At 45.2% G+C, this 14,735-nt stretch overlaps 1 protein-coding gene across 4 annotated transcripts; it reads right to left on the bottom strand.

The window, feature by feature from the left end:
- Positions 1–1,405: 1,405 nt before the first annotated feature.
- LOC110493685 (ras GTPase-activating protein nGAP) lies at positions 1,406–14,735 on the bottom strand. Of its 4 annotated transcripts, none has more exons than XM_021568092.2 (18): positions 13,562–14,735; positions 12,401–12,540; positions 12,086–12,164; positions 10,374–10,441; positions 10,102–10,187; positions 9,881–10,013; positions 9,624–9,722; positions 6,607–7,275; positions 6,347–6,491; positions 6,051–6,195; positions 5,653–5,889; positions 5,182–5,383; positions 3,274–3,365; positions 2,828–3,146; positions 2,525–2,635; positions 2,195–2,385; positions 1,984–2,068; positions 1,406–1,842 (listed from the first exon to the last, which is right to left on the bottom strand). In XM_021568092.2, exons 1-18 carry the CDS (start codon positions 14,184–14,186, stop codon positions 1,726–1,728), a joined length of 3,543 nt encoding a protein of 1,180 aa, XP_021423767.2. In that variant the 5' UTR covers positions 14,187–14,735; the 3' UTR covers positions 1,406–1,725. The 4 variants fall into 4 exon arrangements, with proteins under 4 accessions (XP_021423767.2, XP_021423768.2, XP_021423769.2 ...); XM_021568093.2 differs by having other exon boundaries at positions 9,881–10,010; XM_021568094.2 differs by lacking the exons at positions 12,086–12,164; positions 12,401–12,540; positions 13,562–14,735 and adding an exon at positions 11,420–12,058.

The raw sequence follows: 14,735 nt of genomic DNA, 5'->3' as shown, positions 1-14,735 counted from the left end.
GGATTAAGAAGTGAGTATACACAATGCCCACTAAAAAGTGGGTATACAGCGTATACCTTTGTGTATATACTCTCAAATAAACCAATTTAACTATTCTCTGACTCCTTGCATGGACATTCTGTTTATTTTGTTATTCGGCAATAGAAATGTAGTCAATCTTACCAAGTAGAACACACAACAAACACTTTGAATGGTGCATTGCTTATTTGAGTTTTATTTATTAAATTAACAGAAATTGTAAATCTGCATTCAAAATGGATGGAAACTGGATAACATTCTGAGAAGTGGTGTATCAAAATAGGGCAAAGCTTATGTATTTAATTACATATCAAGGTGTGGTATCATATTACTCCAGTGCTAGCCTCCCTACACTGGCTTCCTGTCAAGGCAAGGGCTGATTTCAAGGTTTTACTGCTAACCTACAAAGCATTACATGGGCTTGCTCCTACCTATCTCTCTGATTTGGTCCTGCCGTACATACCTACACGTACGTACGCTACGGTCACAAGACGCAGGCCTCCTAATTGTCCCTGGAATTTCTAAGCAAACAGCTGGAGGCAGGGCTTTCTCCTATAGAGCTCCATTTTTATGGAATGGTCTGCCTATCCAACCCCTTGGGTTGTGCCATGGCGGAGATCTTTGTGGGCTATACTCGGCCTTGTCTCAGGATGGTAAGTTGGTGGTTGAAGATATCCCTCTAGTGGTGTGGGGGCTGTGCTTTGGCAAAGTGGGTGGGGTTATATCCTTCCTGTTTGGCCCTGTCCGGGGGTATCATCGGATGGGGCCACAGTGTCTCCTGACCCCTCCTGTCTCAGCCTATTTATGCTGCAGTAGTTTGTGTCGGGGGGCTAGGGTCAGTTTGTTATATCTGGAGTACTTCTCCTGTCTTATCCGGTATCCTGTGTGAATTTAAGTATGCTCTCTCTAATTCTTTCTTTCTCTCTCTCGGAGGACCTGAGCCCTAGGACCATGCCTCAGGACTACCTGGCATGATGACTCCTTGCTGTCCCCAGTCCACCTGGCCGTGCTGCTGCTCCAGTTTCAACTGTTCTGCCTGTCATTATTATTTGACCATGTTGGTCATTTATGAACATTTGAACATCTTGGCCATGTTCTGTTATAATCTCTACCCGGCACAGCCAGAAGAGGACTGGCCACCCCTCATAGCCTGGTTCCTCTCTAGGTTTCTTCCTAGGTTTTGGCCTTTCTAGGGAGTTTGTCCTAGCCACCGTGCTTCTACACCTGCATTGCTTGCTGTTTGGGGTTTTAGGCTGGGTTTCTGTACAGCACTTTGAGATATCAGCTGAAGTACGAAGGGCTATATAAATACATTTGATTTGGTATCCTTATGTTCATTTTGTTAAACTGCAGAGAGGGAAATTGTTCTTACCGTAGGCTGTTATTGATGTTTAGGTTTCTACACTCCCATTAGATCCGTCTTTCTGTCAAATCAACTAATATTACACAAATATTTGAAGTACATTGTACACAGTAAGTGCTATGTTAAACAGGCTTAGCATACCTGTGACTTTTTAGTTCATTTCTGTTTTTGCAATTGGACACAGTTTAAGATTCATGCATACATTTACCGTATTTCTGAAAGTAAGCCAACCATCAGGCATAATGACATAATTTTGGGTGTTTTTGTATTTGGAAGAACATGAAAGCTATGGGGACTAAACTTCTCATGTGTCTGTATTACAACTCTGTGCTGCCAGTCTGACTTCAGTTGCTGTTGACATGATTTGTCCCGATCCCAGGGTACTGTGTGTTGTTCTGGTCACCGGTGTAGTCTCCACTGAGCTGGTGCCTGTCCTTCAGCAGGTCTGCAAACTGCTCCTCCTGAGAACACACAGCAACAAACGGCTCCATTTAGTTTAGCTTTTCAAGTCATGTTACCAGCTAAGAGAGAAACAAAAATCAAAATGTAGCCTAAACACTCATCTTTATCTTAATGATTGTGGTAGATATCTCCAGTCTTACCAGTACGTTCATTCGTTCAGCTGCTGCCACGGCGACATTCAGCTTCCTCTCATCCTCCTCCCTCTCCTCCTCGATAACCCCCAGCCTATGACGCCGATTTAACAATTGCATTTTAGTTCATGTTCAAACCAAATAAACTCTCATTCATTTGAAAGTTTGTGAATTAAACGCTATGACCTTTCGATCTGTCCCTCTTACTCCACTGTCTCACCTGAAAGTGGCGCTGGCGAGCTGTTCCTCACGGACAGCCAGAAGATTCCGCAGTTCGTTAACCTCAGCCAACAAGACTGCATTCTGATCTTGACTTTGGACAATGAAGTCCTCCAGCCGCTTGGCCATTTCCAACTCACGCTCTGTCACCTGCTCCACCCCCAGGCGGAGCTCCGACAGCTCCTGTGCATGCTGGTTAAATCACAAATCAACATCATGGTGGTCAAGTAATTTCATCATTGCTGTATTTCTTTGATGAGCTGAAGTAATCAATGCAAAAGAGGAAGGAGCCAGCGTTACTGGATGATAAATAACATGAAGATGAACCCACCCTGTCCAGTAGGTTGATCTCTTCATTCTCGATCTTCCTCTCGTATGGCTCCTTGCTCTGGGACACTTTGATCCAAGGCACTGGGGCAGGAGGAGACTTTACACCGACACTCTGACACAAGAAGAGGTGATGCTTTCATAAGATTCAATCACTTCTCCCACCCATCAACTCTCAACAGAACAACCACATGGCAATGCTCGGTTATGACTATGAACCATATACTTCATAAGGATAATATCAACATGAAATAGAACGTTTGAATGTTGACAATTGAAACCACATGACCAAGACTTCCAAACTCACGTTCTGCGGTGATGAAATATCAAGTGGAGGGTTGGCGTCCTGCTCTGCCTCTTGGTCCTCCAGTGGCAGATTTTCAGTGCTGCTCCTCCTCCTCCGTAGCTGTTTAGGGTCCGCCGGCGGTCTGTGCGGTGCACTCTGGGTTCTGGATACTGGCTTCCTCTCTCTGGCACTCCTCCTGTCTCGATTGCCCCTCTGAAAGCTTTCTTTCCGCGGGCTGCCCTTCACATCCATAGGCAGCTGCTGCAGGGAGTTGTGCAGAGGGCTGTACTTACCCAGGTCTTTAGGGGGCACATATGTTGGCTTGGATTGACCAATGTTGCTGTTGTGAAAAAGAAAAATCACGACAATAAAGTGAGATGTAAAGAAGATTGAAACTGTGTATGCACACAAGCAGGTCTACAAAAATGCTTATGTGCAATACACTTAAGTACACTCGCCAACCTCACCTGCTAACAGTAATCCGCAGAGCATCTGGGCCCAGAGATTCTGTAATCTGGTTCAGGATTGAAGGCAGAGGGTGCAGTTTGTCTATGGTGTCCTGAGGAAGAGATATGAACAGCATGTTAGCTACCACTTTTTATTTTACCTTTATTTAACAAGGCAAGTCAGTTAAGAACAAATTCTTATTTTCAATGATGGCAGAACAACAGGCAGAATGGGCAGAATGACAGATTTGTACGCTCTAACCACTAGGCTACCCTGCCGCCCCACTTAACCTTACCACGGGCGGTCTCAGCTTCGTTTTGCAGTTTTATTTGTCACATGCAAAAATACAGTGAAATGCTTCATTTGCAAGCACTACCCAGCACTGCAGTATTCAATATCAAATCAAACTGTATTTGTCACATGTGCCAAAAATACAACAGGTGGAGTAGACCTTATCATTAAATGCTTACTTACAAGCCCTTAGCCCTTATTAACAAACAATGCAGAGTAAAAAAAAAAAAAAGGAAATGTTTGCTACAAAGATAATACAAATAAAAATTAACACAATAAAATAACAATAACGTGGCTATATCCAGGAGGTACCGGTACCGAGTCAATGTGCGGGTGTACAGGTTAATTGAGGTAATGTACATGTAAGTAGGGGTAAAGTGACTATACATTGATAATAAACTGCGTGTAGCAGCAGCATATAAAATGGGTAAAGGAAAATAGTCTGAGTAGCCATTTGATTAACTGTTTAGCAGTCTTATGGCTTGGAGGTAGAAGCTGTTATGGGGCCTTTTTAGACCTAGAGTTGCCTTGCAGTAGCAGAGAGAATAGTCTATGACTTGGGTGGCTGGAGTCTTTGACAATTTTTAGGGCCTTCCTCTGACACTGTCTGTTATCGAGGTCCTGGATAGCAGGAAGCTTGGCCCCAGTGATGCACTGGGCTGTATGCTCTACCCTCTGCAAGGTGCTACAATCAGATGCCGAGCAGTTACCATACTAAGCGGTGATGCAACCAGTCAGGATGCTCTTGATGGTGCAGCTGTAGAACTCTTTGAGGATCTGACAACCCATGCTAAGTATGTTCAGTCTCCTGAGGGGGAATAGGCGTTGCCCTCTTCACAACTGTCTTGGTGTGTTTGGAACATGACAGGTTGTTAGTGATCTAGACTCCAAGGAACTTGAAGCTCACAACCCGCTCCACTACAGCCCCATGTGAATGAGGGCATTCTTGGCCCTCCTTTTCCTGTCGTCCACGATCAGCTCCTTTGTCTTGATCACGTTGAGGGAGAGGTTGTTGTCCTGGCACCACACAGCCAGGTTGGTCTCTAACCTCCTCCCTAAAGGCTGTCTCAAACTGGCACTAACCAGAATAGAAAGAGGAGTGGGAGGACTTGTGAGGCGCCTGTTTCTCAAACTAGACACTCTAATGTACTTGTCCTCTTGCTCAGTTGTGCACCGGAGCCTCCCACTCCTCTTTCTATTCTGTTTAGAGCCAGTTTGCACTGTTCTGTGAATGCATACAACGCTGTGTACTACTCCAATCTTCAGTTTCTTGGCAATTTCTCACATGGAATAGCCTTCATTTCTCAGAACAAGAATATACAATTTTGAGCCTATAATCGAACCCACAAATGCTGATGCTCCAGATACTCAACTAGTCTAAAGAAGGCCAGTTTTAGACAATAGTCATTTACAACATCAACAATGTCGACACTGTATTTCTGATAAATTTGATGTTATTTTAATGGACAATTCTTTTAGATTTTCTTTCAAAAACAAGGACATTTCTAGTGACCCCAAACTTTTGAACGATAGTGTACATGTAAACAGGGCTGAAAAGTGACTGGTAGCAAGAATATAGAAATACAGGAATGTCATGGCATGATCCTTGCCTTTTGATTCAGTTGATTTATGCCTACCTGCTTCATTGGGGAAATTATGTCGACCAGCAGGCTGTGTAGGACAGCCAGACGCAGAGGCAAGTCAACATAGCCATCGAAGGATGTCATTGGGATCTCTATGTCTGTGCTAGACACTGTCTGAAGGAAGCACCTCATCCTCTCCCAGTGCTGCTGCAGGAAGTCATTCATGAACAGCATGTACTCCTCCTTCTCCCCAAACCTGTTAATGGAAGAGAATGGGGAATGGGTTAGTGTTGAAGGAGGGAACATCTGGTTTGGGAATATGGAGAGAAGATGTTTATTCTTGACTTGGACCACATAGTTTGAAGAATTGAAGAATTGTCAAGTATATTATTTCCATCATTGTGTCAGATGTTTTGAGGGTATATTAGGGAATGTATCTAGTAGCTTATGTCTAATGTTGGTATCCATGGCTACATAGATGAAGTATGATGGGGTGCAGACAGAGGTGAAGCCCCACACACTCACAGGGTGAAGTTGGCCAGGTTCTGGATGACCTTGGCGGTGAAGGTGAGGGTGCGCAGGGTGGCCGGCTCTGGGTAGGGCTGTGTCAGACCAAACAGGGAGGGGCTGAGGATGGCGGGACACAGGAAACGGAGGAATAGCGAGGCAGAGATGAGGCGCTGGCCGATTTCAGGTCGTCCCTGCTCCTCGCACAGCTTCACCCAGCTGGAGAAGATCCTGTTAAGCTCTTCAGGGAAAGACCTGCGAGGTAAACGGTGGCGAGAGCGGTCAGTTACAGCCTTGGATTTTCTGTGAATGAATATGAATTGGCGCTCATTTGATAGCATTCTTCTGGCTAAGACTGCTCCCCCCCATGTTCTGTCTTTATATATCGTTTCCCATCAGGTCTCTTTGTCCCTCACCCGTGCATCTCAGTGATTTTCTGCACTGCGTCCTCACACCTCTCCTTCAGGTGACGCTGGTTGTTTGACAGCTCAGAGGCGGGGCATTTGAGAGGGTCCACTTCACAGCTCTCTACTGAGGCATACAGTTGAGTGATGAAGTCCCCTGTAAGACGAGCAAGGGCACAGTTTTGCATGGCAACAGTTTTCTAAAAGGAAGGTCTAAGAAAGTGTTAAAACAGATCCACTGTTACCCAGGGGGAAAAGTTGTATTTCCAAAAGCTTAAAAGCTGATCTCAACCACAGATATTCCTCACCCAAGGTGTCGATGAGGTACTTCTGCCCCACCAGCTTCATGTACTCATCAATGGCCTTGGTGGCCAGCGTGTTCTCCCTGAAGATCAATGCCTCTTTCTCCCCAAGGCGTTCCACCTCTGCACTACCCAACTCGATAAGGAACTCCTGGAACATAAACACACAGAATAAGCGCTTTTAGCAAGTTATGACTAGCTGACTATTGTAAAGGTCTACTTTAAATGCTTATCATGACCCAGCGGTCACCCTTTTGTTTTCTTACCTTGGCCTTGCCAATGCTTTGCAAGACGTGGACCAGTGCCCCGGCTAGTTCCTCCTTCTCCCTGACAGACAGCAGTGGCTGCAGGTTCCTACACATGCCCACATAGTCCACTGTCACAAACTCTGCAAACTCCTTATACTTCTCGATGGGCAGCACCTGCAGGTTTTGAAAGCGGGCCTTGACACGGAGCGCCGCTTGGGGCCCCAGTTGCTCCTTTGTCCCGCCGGCACCAGACGCCTTGTAAGGAATGATTGGGTGCCACTTCTCCTGGAAGGCCCTTCCACGGATGTCAGCCAGGGATATGGCCACACTTCCAAGGGGATGCAGGGTGGACTCATCCCGGGAGTGACGCTTCTTCTTGGGTTCCTCGTCACGGAAGAGGTGCAGGGTGATCTGGGAGACCGACGGCAAGTTGTCCAGCTCAAAAAACTCTCCCCAGAACAGCTGGCAGCCTCCGACCACACCCCCGCTGCCCCCAAGCACCCCACCAGAGGACCCATCACCAGCTAAACTGGAGTGATGGGAAGACTTGCCCACGGCTCGGCTGCTGGTGCGGGCGAACAGGGTGCCGTCCAGGTGCAGCTCGCAGTAGTATCGCCTCTTGGGGAGCAAGTCCTTGGCCTCGTTCACCCACAGACTGAGGGAGTTCTCTGTCCGCTCACAGTTGTCCTAACGGAGACGGAACATGTTAGAACATCAATCAGAGAGTACACAATAAGGATTCCTATGATATCATGGCAATGTGGCATACATTGAAGGATACGTTTTCTTTTGTACAATTTTTTTTAATTTTTTATAATAATATTCAATTTTGTTGTGACTCCAGTGGTTCCTCTCCATTCTATAAGTAACTGCCAAAATAAAAACACTTATAAGGGATACAAAGTACTGTATATTGAAGGCATGGGGTGCTTCCACATAGGAAGTTCCAGACACTTGTAGAATCTATGCCAAGGCTCATTGAAGCTGTTCTGGTGGCTCGTGATGGCAGTTACCTGTAGAAGCAGGCTACATGAAGAATGGAACAGCTGGATAGGGGAGACCGCTTGAGTCACACAAAAGGGAATATAACGTTGCGGATCAACTTTGGAGTGGCGTAATTTCATGTACAGTGCCTTGCGAAAGTATTCGGCCCCCTTGAACTTTGCGACCTTTTGCCACATTTCAGGCTTCAAACATAAAGATATAAAACTGTATTTTTTTGTGAAGAATCAACAACAAGTGGGACACAATCATGAAGTGGAACAACATTTATTGGATATTTCAAACTTTTTTAACAAATCAAAAACTGAATAATTGGGCGTGCAAAATTATTCAGCCCCCTTAAGTGAATACTTTGTAGCGTCACCTTTTGCTGCGATTACAGCTGTAAGTTGCTTGGGGTATGTCTCTATCAGTTTTGCACATCGAGAGACTGAATTTTTTTCCCATTCCTCCTTGCAAAACAGCTCGAGCTCAGTGAGGTTGGATGGAGAGCATTTGTGAACAGCAGTTTTCAGTTCTTTCCACAGATTCTCGATTGTATTCAGGTCTGGACTTTGACTTGGCCATTCTAACACCTGGATATGTTTATTTTTGAACCATTCCATTGTAGATTTTGCTTTATGTTTTGGATCATTGTCTTGTTGGAAGACAAATCTCCGTCCCAGTCTCAGGTCTTTTGCAGACTCCATCAGGTTTTCTTCCAGAATGGTCCTGTATTTGGCTCCATCCATCTTCCCATCAATTTTAACCATCTTCCCTGTCCCTGCTGAAGAAAAGCACCCCAAACCATGATGCTGCCACCACCATGTTTGACAGTGGGGATGGTGTGTTCCGGGTGATGAGCTGTGTTGCTTTTACGCCAAACATAACGTTTTGCATTGTTGCCAAAAAGTTCAATTTTGGTTTCATCTGACCAGAGCACCTTCTTCCACATGTTTGGTGTGTCTCCCAGGTGGCTTGTGGCAAACTTTAAACAACGCTTTTTATGGATATCTTTAAGAAATGGCTTTCTTCTTGCCACTCTTCCATAAAGGCCAGATTTGTGCAATATACGACTGATTGTTGTCCTATGGACAGAGTCTCCCACCTCAGCTGTAGATCTCTGCAGTTCATCCAGAGTGATCATGGGCCTCTTGGCTGCATCTCTGATCAGTCTTCTCCTTGTATGAGCTGAAAGTTTAGAGGGACGGCCAGGTCTTGATAGATTTGCAGTGGTCTGATACTCCTTCCATTTCAATATTATCGCTTGCACAGTGCTCCTTGGGATGTTTAAAGCTTGGGAAATCTTTTTGTATCCAAATCAGGCTTTAAACTTCTTCACAACAGTATCTCGGACCTGCCTGGTGTGTTCCTTGTTCTTCATGATGCTCTCTGCGCTTTTAACGGACCTCTGAGACTATCACAGTGCAGGTGCATTTATACGGAGACTTGATTACACACAGGTGGATTGTATTTATCATCATTAGTCATTTAGGTCAACATTGGATCATTCAGATATCCTCACTGAACTTCTGGAAAGAGTTTGCTGCACTGAAAGTAAAGGGGCTGAATAATTTTGCACGCCCAATTTTTCTGTTTTTGATTTGTTAAAAGAGTTTGAAATATCCAATAAATGTCGTTCCACTTCATGATTGTGTCCCACTTGTTGTTGATTCTTCACAAAAAAATACAGTTTTATATCTTTATGTTTGAAGCCTGAAATGTGGCAAAAGGTCGCAAAGTTCAAGGGGGCCGAATACTTTCGCAAGGCACTGTATATTAATTTAAAGACCTGCATCACTACCCTGAGATATTTGCTGTTTCTAAAAGGACACATTTGGGTGTTTTTGGAGCCTTTTTTTTTTTTTTTTCGGGCCCCCATAACATACAACAAGGATGAGGAAATGATTTGCTGTTTGGGATAAGTTTCACAAAAACAAGTGAAATAACATGCCATTTACATTTTTTTGTGTTTTTTTTGTGATTTGATTGTAAAAAAATAACTTTTCCTTTAATTGGTATGGAAGATTAATGTTTTTAAATAGTTTCTTTACCTTATTGGGCTGAGCAGCCCGTCTCAGGTCCTCTATCCAGCGGTCTCGCTCAGCAGCTGAAGTGCACCCAAAACAGTGGTTGGTCTCTGAGTTTATCACCTAGGATGTCAATGTGAAGGTGGAAAATTCCATCAGTCCATACATGACAGGACAGAGTGAGGCAAAGATGTTATTGGGCAGTATTTAACATGAACCTGGTCAAATCACTTTAAGACATGGGACGAGTATAGAAGTTACAGGTCAAAGGTCAGCCCTACCTCAAAGCAGTACTTCTCCCCCAGGATGGAGCTGTGTACAGGCCTGATGACCGTACTGGTGTCTGCACTCAGATCCAGGTTTCCTGCAGCGCTGACTGGGATGGACACGGACTCCCGTGAGCCATGGAGCCTGCTGAACAGACAGGGAGGAGGAGACGAGAGGAGTCAAGGAGGAACAGCCTGCCTTACACACCAAGAACACTATGAGACTGACCACATACCTGCTCCCTTTGTTCAACCCTATTGTGTTTAACTGGGTATTGCTCTTTCGCATGGCTCCACCATAGAAACGCCGCTTGATCAGCCCCTAGAGACAGAGGGCAGGAAGAAGACAATTAAAGAGGGGGAGGGAGAGATGGGTAGATGAAGTTCAATTCATCCCCAGGGGCATACTGATTAGCAGGCCCTGAGTCATATAGAATCCTCAGGAAATCCAGAGCTGTCATGAATCATGTAATAACAGTGTTTTATCTGTGGAGTATGCAGTGCTCACCCTCACTCCTCCATCTTGGCTCTTCAGTCTGGGGCCTCCAGTGGGGGACATGTGGTCAGGGCTGCATTCTGCAGGTCCAAGAGATGCACACAGATAGCTTGTAAACACAGTTTTTGGCTTGACATGATCCCTCCCTCGAAAAAAAATGGCAACCTTTTATCAGAGCGTCTCAGGCGTGAAGTGGGCATTGTGGGTTGTCTCTTATTGTTGCGCCAAATAAACATGTAAATATACTGTTTATCTTGTTACATATCACTCACGTCTTACATATGTACGTGTGTACATTTTCCTGTTTATCTGGAAACCATTGGGGAGAGACAACCAGTGGTTGATCTAATCTCCCCCAAAAACTAAATTGCGGTCCTCTGAAACCAACAGGGGAAGTGTAATCATTTCCCCCTTTCTGCATTTCCTCTGAAGACCGAACAAATAACTGCTCAAATCGAGGAGGCTGCAAGGCTGAAGATTATTCAGACTGAGTTTGACTAACTCATCTAGAACAGTACATGTTCTGTATAACTGAACATTAGTACTCCGGCTTTGAAATGTTATTGTTCACCACTTTAGCTTTAAGTCTCTCCAACAGTAAGAAATGTCTAACGTAAGACGGTTGAGGGATGACTAGGCTCAGTGTTCAAAATGAGTCAACCTTTGATAAGTGTTCAGACAGTCACACCGGATATGACTTTTATCTCGTGGCCTAGACAGGGCAGGAACCTTGCAAGTGCAGCCTCAGACATTGATTTACTTGGTTTAGAGACTACTAAAACCCTACCACTGCAGAGCAGAAAATCAGCCGTGGTGTCACACCATGTCAATAAAACAACCATTGAAACACTTTTTTTGGCGAAAATAATAAACGTACCTATGGCCGTAACTAAAGCCATCACACAATACATCACTTTTCCTCAGAGCGTTCGTTAAAAATTCACCTTTTGATATTCTCCTTCGTAGACATAATCAAGTAAAAGATTTGTAGGGATCAATAGCAATTGTGACCGTACAAATAAACGTACACAATTCTTGGAATCTAATCCTTTGCTTACCCAATGCGCCTCCACATGCAATCCAGCGTCTAAATCCCATCATTGAGAGAGCGAGAGAGAGATCTGTCGAACTCTCCTAATCACACGCAAGAGTGAACACTGTTTCACAACTCATGGTTCTCCTCTCTTCACCAAATGGGCCTTGCCAATGTAGGCATCGCATAGAACGAATCAATATCTAATATTCTATAGCCGGACTAAGTCCACAAGCTAATACTAATAAAAGGAACATGAGTGAGAGAAGCCACGCTACAAACACTGCTTCTTCTCAACCAGCCCTGACTGGTCTTCTGGAACACACAGATGCGATGGTATCTACCCCCCAAAATTTTGAGGAAACAATTTGAAAGCCACTCGCAAGCATAATCACGTCAGCTATTTCCTCTGTGCCTGCTCTACCGCTACTCTGCTAGACTCTCTAGTGGTTGTGATGCTGCCGATTTGGATGTTCTCCTTGCAAAGACATCCCTGACTCAGTCTCGCTCTGTCTGTATTTCTACGGATCAGCCATTTTGATGAGAAAGTGGACTTCACTGTTGTATCTCCTTTGTGTCTCTGATGACGACATTAGGAAAGCTACTAGAGAAAGCAAGGTATTGATCACAGTTCCAGGAACCCCATTCATATGAAACACTCCTCTTGTCTAAAGCCATGTGGCGTACAAACCCATGTTGACATCTGCCAGGTTCTGCATGCTGAGGTTTGACAGGCAGCTGCTGACTCGGTTCCGGGTCCACATCACTGGCTGAGAGAGGGAGTAGAAGAGATGCACACTCACATAATAACCCAGAGAGAAGCCATGACTGTCAACTTCACACAGTCAAGAGTGAGTTTCCATTGAGAGTGCAGTGCTCCCAGTAATAGTACTAACTGTTAAGTGCAATGCTTCAAGGTGTTGACTCCATGTTGTTTAATGGAAGTGCAGTGTTAAGTGTGGTGAAATGTTCAGTGTTGGTGATGTGAGCGGTCTGTGTCGTGTACCTCTTCCTCCGGGGTGATGAGGATCTGTCCGTCCTCCAGGACACAGTTGTTGATGTCCCAAATGGGGACGTCCTGGGGAGGGGCCCATGACAGCCTGGCTAGCTCTTGGGACGCAGCTGCAGGCCCGCTCCCACCCGCATCTATACACACAAACACACACACCATGACAACAGCACAGTAGATCAGTGCAGAATGGGATGGACCAAATCACTCCAATAGTCGATTGAAATCCTGGCCTTTAAATTGGAACTGTCTGTGTGACACAACTAACTCCATTTGGGTGACATGGTCTACAATAAAGGCCACTAATTTGACTCATTTTGATGACCCTAGTCATGCGTCTGATCGGGCACATTTATTTTAACTCTATTTCTGTGTCTGACATTGGCACAAGTGGAGCTCTCTGAGTTTTCCTGATTACAATATAATCTGAGGAAACCAGCAATGGTCGTTCTGGGGGATAATTGAGTGCACACGCTGGGGCTTGGATGTTTTACATTCTGACTAATTGTGGCATGATGTCGTTATCTGACACTGTGCACATGGCCACTCCCATTTCTAGTTAGTTTTGACGCTATCTTCTCCGCCCCCTCCTCGCTCTCCATCTATGATGAACCACAACTCTCACACATCCTGTGTCAGTTTGTTTTCTATTCTAAGTATGGCTGTATTAACTTCTCCTAAATCACATCACATACTGTACTTAAAAAAAAAAAATCCAAATCTGTACCTTCAGGTGTATTCTCGTCTCCTAGGTGAATAGACCGACTGAGAAGTCCACTCAAAATGGTCTCTGACTGTATGGTTGATTTATAATGCTTTTGGTTTTATGCAAACTCACTTCTTTAAAGTGTAAAATGCTTACTAACCATGTCTACCTTCATCATGGGTTCTTAGATTCAGACTAAATGCCATGTATACAACACCAGATGTCAGCATTTCACTGAAGTAAAATTACTGAAAATCTAAACTAGACTAAAATGGGGAGACTAACTAAACTATACAAATTCAAACCTAGAATTTAAAACTGTACTCAAAATGGTTCACAGTGATGTTGGACGTCTTAAAAACCAGAAGAAAGAGCATAGTACTGTCATGTGTGGTGCTAGGTGTGCATTCAGATAACAAGGCAATGGTGTGGTGTGCATTCTGCGCCTTCACCTTGTAGGAGGGTTGAGGTGCTGTTTCTGCTCAGCAACCGGGGCCTCTTGAGCTTCTGGGAGACGGTGCGTATGTACTTCCTGAACAGTGCCCCTCCGCCCCCTTTCTGTGGCGTGTCCGTGGGGGATGGTTCCGATTCCTCTGCGCTTGCCCCCGGTCCCGATGTTGCCTGGGCTGAAGAGGAAGGGGACAAGGTAGTGAACAGCGACCCTGGAGGCTCAGACTGGGCCCTTCTGAAGGGGTTCTTCCTGCAGGCAGGGTTCTTCTCCAGCCTGGGGGTCTCCCCTCCTCGTCCAGCGGTTGAGGCTTTGTCCCCGGGGTCCTCGCTCAGGGCTTTCCGCCAGTTCTGCATCTTATTACTCCATTTGGTGGTGGAGGTCTTCTCCATCTTCTCTATTGTTGTTGATGCTGTCTCTCCACCCTCTCCCCTCGTCCCGTCGAGGGTTGCTGCCTTGGCTCCAGTGTGCCACTTGTAGGTGTTGAGAGGGTCGACATCCTCAGGAGGAGGGGCGTCTTGAGGATGCTCAGCAGGTGTCTCCCTCTCCTCCTCTGTGGGGCCCGTCTCCTCTGCAATCTGTTTATCTTCTGGCTCAGATTCAGCCTCCTGGTTTGTGCCCATTTTCATCTTGGTATTTGTGGCTATCTTATTTTTTAGCTTGCTCCTCTCACTGTTTTCAAGAATGGAATAGGTCGTCCTTACCTCCCTACTTAAGGTCTCATCAAAACGTAATCACTTAGGATGACTAAGTGTTTTCTTTCTTGATTCTTTTTTTGATTTCTGTGTTCCAAAATGTCATCTGGCAACATCTGTCTGACTGCTTCGTGTGTAGTTCCTTTGCTGTGAGTATTCACGCCCTCAACCTCCCACACTCAGCGGTTGCTTCCTTTCAGAGTGTCACTACCTTTTTGTTTTTCTTCTTCATGTATTTGAGTATTCTGACTGGCCTCTCTGCTCTCTCACCTCTCTCCTTCTTTCCCTTGCCATCCTATCCGAGAGTTCTCTTTTTACTTTACCTCAAATCCTCCCACCCTCTCTGTAATGGCCCCTTGTCTTGAACAGAGTATTGTTAAATTCCTCTCCTCATAAAATCCTCAGGACCTCTTCACATGTATGGTTTAGGTAACTAAAAGGGAGGTTTAGTCTGTGTAGTTGTCCTCCACCTCACAGGAAGTG

This window comes from Oncorhynchus mykiss, chromosome 17 (assembly GCF_013265735.2).
Source record: "Oncorhynchus mykiss isolate Arlee chromosome 17, USDA_OmykA_1.1, whole genome shotgun sequence".
Classification (NCBI taxonomy): Eukaryota; Metazoa; Chordata; class Actinopteri; order Salmoniformes; family Salmonidae; genus Oncorhynchus; species Oncorhynchus mykiss.
The sequence above is the reverse complement of the archived record's forward strand: the minus strand, read 5'-3'. Positions and strand labels throughout refer to the sequence as shown.

What these genes read in the sequence shown, in the direction of transcription:
- LOC110493685 (XM_021568092.2), bottom strand. Translation starts at nt 14,186, where the DNA reads ATGAAAATGGGCACAAACCAGGAGGCTGAATCTGAGCCAGAAGATAAA. An exon ending in GCCAAGATGGAGGAGTGAGG is followed by an intron (nt 10,188 to 10,373) that starts GTGAGCACTGCA and finishes CTCTGTCTCTAG; the next exon opens with GGGCTGATCAAGCGGCGTTT. An exon ending in CTGAACGAATGAACGTACTG is followed by an intron (nt 1,843 to 1,983) that starts GTAAGACTGGAG and finishes GTGTGTTCTCAG; the next exon opens with GAGGAGCAGTTTGCAGACCT.